We start from the raw sequence: 6,623 nt of genomic DNA, 5'->3' as shown, positions 1-6,623 counted from the left end.
TAACTGAAATTTACTCTCCTGAAATCTACCAATATATAGAAATGGATTTATTATACAGTTCAAAAGACGAATAGAGGCAAAAAAGAAATCCAGTATAGTTTTTCTTTCGATCTCACACAGATGTACGAGAGCAAAGTATATCACTGCTGGTGACTGGAGAACAAAAAATATGGCAATAATCACGGAAAGTTTTGAATAGTTTTTACGGGACATTTGAGTTATTTGAAATCTGTGTTCCAGTGGTGAAACTCGCTTGCTTTTCCTAGTCACATACGAAAGATAGCCAAACATCGCATAGTCAAATATTAGTATTCCCAAAATAATATAAACTGAAAAAGGATTTTCTTGCCCGACGCTGTATTCTAAACACTGAATACCTGCTGTATTCGATTCGCCATTAAAATACAATATATAAGCAAGAATAAATCCAAAAATCCATATAGCAGCACAACAAACTTTTACTTTTCTTGGCGTTACCATTCTGTCATAGTAGAAAACAAAGTAGCTAGCAAAGCATTGGTCTATATTGATAAATGTTACAGTTAAAAAGGAAGCGCGTAAAGCTGTGAACAAAAAGTACTTTTTCACGTAACACCCCGAAAGTTTGTAAAACCAAATGTTTGGAACAATGAGTATCAGTCCTGTTCCAAGATCACAAATGCATAGATTCATAGATATAATGGCAATCTGATAAGGTAGTTTTTCACTCCTCTTGAGAATTAAGACTGCAAAACTATTCAAAATCACTATAATGAAAGCTGTAACCAACAGAAAATAATTTTCCACTGCATCTATCTCGTATGACACTGCTTTAGATGCGTTTGAGGAATTCCAAGCCATTCTTTTTGGACAAATGATATAGCCCCAACTCCTGTTAGCAAGTCAAAATAGTTACCTTGTTTCCATTACTTTGATTTATATAAGGCGAGGGACTGAAATTAACACATTTTTATAATAAAGTGTGCAATACGCCGCATAACACGACTCTTGCATAACCCGACTGTCCATTTACCTCATCAAGTTATTGATTTTGGTCGATATAACCTTTTTGTTTTCTGAAGTTAGATACATTTAGTTGATGAGAACTTTTCAAATAAACTGCTTTGTATGAATGAAAAAATGAAAACATTTATGTTTATATTAAAAAATTTGAATTAGTGATTTATTATTTAATCAGGAAGTTAAAAAAATCTGAAAAGCTGAGAAGTACACAAAAATATAATAAAATCATGACATTTTGGTCTAGCTTAAGCTTTCCTCATAATTATGACTACGTCATGTACGTCTCACACATTGCTCAAAATACACTTTCGACATAAAAGTACGAATTACAGTCCTTCTTAATAAACATATATGGATTTCGAGTGCATTTCAAAATTTGGATTGAATCTAAGTTCTTTAACTAACCAGTCAAGGGTAAAACTACGCTTCACATATCCTAGTCATTGACGTCGACATAGCATTGTTTATGAAAGGAGGGGGATGTGGGAGAGAGAAAAACTCTTACATACTTACCGCCTAAAAATGCTTGACAAAAAAGAAGGAAAACGGACTTCTAATGAGCATTTCCAATTGTAAAAAATATATCCGGAAAATATCGATGAAGTTGGAGGTTGTTATTCTTTTTTGAGGTCTTTATACTTCATTACAAGTTAAATTAAAACTAGAGGTACTGTGCGCACCGAGCTCACTAAATGATACCCCTGATTCTTATGTAACTATCAGGTATAATGGCTAAGTACATGTTTTGCTCTTGGAGACCCAAAATACGTGTCAAATCAAAAAGTAAAATAGGAGGTGCACAATGGCAATATGTAATAAAGAATCTATGAAAGTCGGACGTACAGCTGGAACGGACGGACGGACATCCTGATCACTGTACACGTTCCCACTTGTCAAGCAGGGGGTATAAAGTTACTGTCTGTATTCCCATCATGGGCTTAACTTGCAGTAACTCCTGGCAGATAAATCTACTTGTACTCTGTAGAGGGCCCTTTAAGTAAGTGCGATAATATCATTCTTTGTGTTTATGTCGAGTACCCGAGGATCACACAAGGAGTTCATGGGTTCGAACCCTGGTTGCGAGTGACCTAAGTCGATATCGAATAGGGAGCAACTGTTCCTTCGTCAAGGGCTTAGCACTTTGAAGCGAAAGTGTGGGTTTCACGAATAAGACCTCAACAACCGAGACCCATTGTCAGAGGCAGGCGTTGGCAAGATTGATATCCCTCACTCAACAAGATCCCAGAATGACGAGCAAAGGCCTAAAGTTAAAGCGTTGCATCGGTCTATGGTGGCGTCTCTGGAATGGGACGTGAAACAGCAATCAATCAATAACTAGTCATATATAATATGATTAACGTGCATTGGTTTTAAATAGTAGCAGAACCACAATAAACGTTTTATGATTTGTATTTTAAAGTATTTTTTTTACCAATGAATCAAAATTTTAGATACATTATATAAATAACTCGGTGTATAAACTGTTATAAAATTCAGATAATGAGTCATAATTCATAGCGAATTTATTCCCAGTCTTTCACCTAGGGATTATGGTCCAGGGCATATCCCAATGCACAACGCTCTTCTTGGCCGTTCACATAAAAATGAAGATATTAAGGTACTCCGATCCTCAGGTTCTGAAAATCAAGCATTGACTAATTGAAAATGCTCACAAAAATGTCTCTGAATTTTCAAAGTAACATGTTTTTACCCATAATAATTCTTCAAACTTCATCTTTCAAGTTAATCATATTATGTAGGGAAAATTAGTAAATCTCAAATATATTTTCAGGAAATGCGAATGAAAAAACCTGCTATGCATTTTCCAATTCAAATTTGATCTATTATCACATTTTAAAAATAAAAAATCATAGGTATCCAGGCTTTTGAAGAAATTCCACAATTTTTATACATATAATGTACTTCAATTTCTTTTATTTACTTTGATCATTTTAAAATACAAAGTGTATACATATTCTCCTGTCATTGAAAAGCTTCATAAATGACTTCTAATTTCATAATCATGTTCATAAACATTGGTATCTATTGTTAGATTAAAATGAAAATCTGTTTCTTGATATATGTAATTTATAAATGATTTTACGGGTAAAAATTTCGACTTTTGATTAGACAACTCTGAGAACTTCAAAGAACCTTGAAGCACATTGAGAGGTATAAAATGAAAATTGTTGCATGAAAAGATTTAATTTTTCAACTTTATTTTGAGACTTTTTGAATTAAATTATAAATTAAAGAGTTGTCCTTCCTGGCTGAGGATCGGAGTCCCTTAAGTTTTAACACAAGGTACTGAACTCATGATTATATTTGTTAATTATGTTGGAATTCTGTATAGTGCATTCATGGATATTTTCAAAGTACCTAAAAATAAATATGAATCAAAGGATTGGCACACATTACCTGAGGGTCATAGTTTGTGCAAAATTAGGTCTGTGATAAGGAATTATTCTAGACATTGTACATTTATCAACATGATTTGTCTTCAAAGAGTGATTATTTTTGTGTTCTGTTCTGTTTTTATAACGGAAGGAAGATTGGAAAATGAAGAATGGAAAATTCATATGGAAGAGAAAATGGAGGAAATGTTCCTATTGATAGAGAGACAAAATACAGTCATTGAAAAACAATCAAAATCCATTGAGATGCAATATATAGAAATAAAAAATCTAAAAAGCAAAGTCCAATTTCTTGAGAGTAAATCTGGATTGGGTATTGTGGAGGACCGAACGGACGAAGTTAACAGCACGATCAATAAAGCAGAGGGGGAAGTCGGAAATGTGGATGTTAAGAGACCCATGCATGACGCAGGTAGAGTTTGGAATTATAGTTATTTTATCATCAAATGGTGTAAGCTAATGAGTATTCGACTTTTTTCCGTTTTTGTTGAAGAAGTATGTCAAAAAGCCAGGACTTTGCTATCGCATGGAATGATTGTATAACGTGCTGAAAAGTAGTAGGTTTTGATGATATCGGTTCGGTAAAATTATATGTTTTAAAATTTCCTAAAAGTACCTTGGAGGTTTAAGTATCCGTATTTCATTAGCACCATTTCTGAAATATATTGTGTACATTGATTAATTGTATATTGTTCAACGTCTCATTCGAGAAATTTTCACTCATACAGAGACGTCACAGTATGCCGGGGAAGGGCTTCAAATTCAGACCTATACTCGGCACCCAGGGCCATTGACCAGTGAGGGTTCTTTATCTAGCCAACGCTTACCATGACACGGGACCTACGATTTAAGGTCATTGTAATGATATTGGAAGGTTTATCTTTATAAGCTTTGACATTTATAATTATAGTAAAGTTACGTCAATTAAATTTGGTTATCAACAAACTCTGAAACACTGAGTCAGCCTTTCCAAGTGATATATGTTTCCTGTATTTTGCACGTGTTGTAATTCTATATGCTAAGAATGCAATTATAATGCTGTTATATAGAAATGATTGTTATCAATAAAGTCAGTTGAAAGTCACAGTCTCATGTGGTAACATTACAGTCATATCCGAGAGACCCGTGACTTCCACCTTTAGTGCCAAGCGCTTGGCGAGGGAACAGTCGCTACCTATGTTTAGGTCTGCGCGAGCGGAACCCGGGCCTCTAGATCACGAAGCGAACGCTCGAGGGAACAGTCGCTACCTATGTTTAGGTCTTAGGTTTGACGCGGCGCCGCGAACGAGAATCGAACCCGGGCCTCTAGATCACGAAGCGAACGCTCTACCACTAGGCTACTGTGACCAGTATATAATGTTTACAATACTCATGAAGTTTTTACCTCATTGCTGAATATATTTTATTGATAATGTGCAAAGAAAAAGACTTAATTGGTAGAAAATTAACTGGAAGTTAAGGATTTTTATGAAGTTTCAAATTAGGAATTAAGTATATCTTTGGTAATTCAAACCTAGTTCATAGAAATGGAGTTTGTACATGTCAATTTATTTTAAATATATAAGAAAAAATTATATGAAAAGGAATAGTTTTAACTTTCTGTCTATGATTGCTTCTGACAATTCACTAGTACGAGTAAAATTGTAAAGGTTTAATTTAATAACACGTCTCTTATTGTATCATTTAATTTGCATGCATTAATCCGAGTTAGTACATTGATGCTTTATTATATAATAGTAAATGAATCAATGAGCAGAAAAACTAATTTAATGCTCATAGTGACCATTTTTAGAATTTCAGTTGTGTCTATTAAAGAATCCAACAAGGGCCCAATGCGAAGATTCCTTTCACCAGGTTTGGCCGAGGGTCATGTAGCATTTTATGCCTACATTTCAAAAGACTTCGGTGGAGTTGGCGTGGATCACGTTTTTCTCTATGATACTGTGGTTACGAATTACGGAAACGCGTACAGCCAACATTCTGGAGCTTTCACGGCGCCCACCACGGGGGTTTATGCATTTTGCTACACTATTTATGCTGCCGGTGAACATGTTGCGGGGGAGTCGGGCGACTACGGCGAAGTGTCTGTCCAATTGGTTCATAACGGTGCGTACAAAGGTTCCATTCATGCTGATACGGAGGCAAACTGGGAAGAGGAAATGTCAACTGGATTCGCCATTCTAATGTTACAAGCTGGAGACGTTGTGCTGATAATGTCAAAAGGTGCAGGTCAAGGCTCCTTTCACAGCAACGAGTCGGGAAGATGGTCCTTTGCAGGGTTCCAGATAGCTTAAACAATGTGTTACACAATAAAATAGACGTAATTCAACTTTTATTGAATTGATGCTTCTTTCAGTTCGCTTCGTAATCGGAAGGTCTAGATCTAGGTTTGCTTCTCGTTAGCTTTGCCTCGTAAACCTACGACGTAAACATAGGTAGTATTTTTCCTTTGATAATCGCCCGGAACTAGTGGTGAAAGGCACGGTTTTTTTCAGTTTGAACATTAAATATTGAGAATCCATGGCACAGTAAGCGTTGGCACGATGAAAATGTCTCACACTGCTCCATGGTCCTATTGAAATATTTTCAACATCTTTTTAAACAGAAGAAGACCCACAATAAACGTTGTTATGAACTGTATTTAAACTATTTTTAAACCAACGCAGCAAATTTTTAGATTAAACGTTCAAACAAGTACTAACTGTTTGTTATAAAATCCAGATGACATAAATCATCGTAAACGTTGAAGCGATTTCAATGTTATAGATAAAGGCATCCGTATCAAAAGCTGGTCGGCAGGACTAGCGCCTCCCGAATTTATTCCTGGTCGTCCACCCAGGAAATGTGGTCCAAGGCATCTCATCCCAACGTACCTCACATAAATATGAAGATATTTAGTTCGTTTTAACATTTGGTCCTGAACTCTGGATTACATTTGAAATTTATTACTTTGCATATCCGTAAAGTGCATCCATAGATATTTTTAAAAAAATATATATATAGAATGATCGGAGGGATAGGCATACTTTATCTGACGGTCATAGTCTTGCAAAATGAGGTCTTGTGATAAGGAAGAATTCTATACGTCGTACATTTATCAGCATGATTTGTCTTCAAAGAGTGTGTATTTTTGTGCTCTGTTCTGCTTTTATAACGGAAGGAAGATTGGAAAATGAAGAATGGAAAATTCATATGGAACAAAAAATG

General features: G+C 35.3%; 1 protein-coding gene across 1 annotated transcript; it reads left to right on the top strand.

Annotated features, from left to right (window-relative positions):
• The first annotated feature begins 3,460 nt into the window (after positions 1-3,460).
• On the top strand, positions 3,461-5,722 carry LOC134275238 (complement C1q tumor necrosis factor-related protein 3-like). Its single transcript, XM_062757510.1, has 2 exons — positions 3,461-3,828; positions 5,232-5,722. Exons 1-2 carry the CDS (start codon positions 3,492-3,494, stop codon positions 5,708-5,710), a joined length of 816 nt encoding a protein of 271 aa, XP_062613494.1. The 5' UTR covers positions 3,461-3,491; the 3' UTR covers positions 5,711-5,722.
• The last annotated feature ends 901 nt before the right edge of the window (positions 5,723-6,623 follow it).

This window comes from Saccostrea cucullata, unplaced genomic scaffold (assembly GCF_032062105.1).
Source record: "Saccostrea cucullata isolate Sc308-1 unplaced genomic scaffold, CSIRO_AGI_Scuc_v1 ctg7356, whole genome shotgun sequence".
NCBI lineage: Eukaryota > Metazoa > Mollusca > Bivalvia > Ostreida > Ostreidae > Saccostrea > Saccostrea cuccullata.
This window is presented reverse-complemented; position numbering and strand designations above follow the sequence as displayed.

Coding starts and splice junctions, on each gene's coding strand:
- LOC134275238 (XM_062757510.1), top strand. CDS start 3,492: ATGATTTGTCTTCAAAGAGTGATTATTTTTGTGTTCTGTTCTGTTTTT. Junction 3,829..5,231: donor GAGACCCATGCATGACGCAG/GTAGAGTTTGGA, acceptor TGTCTATTAAAG/AATCCAACAAGGGCCCAATG.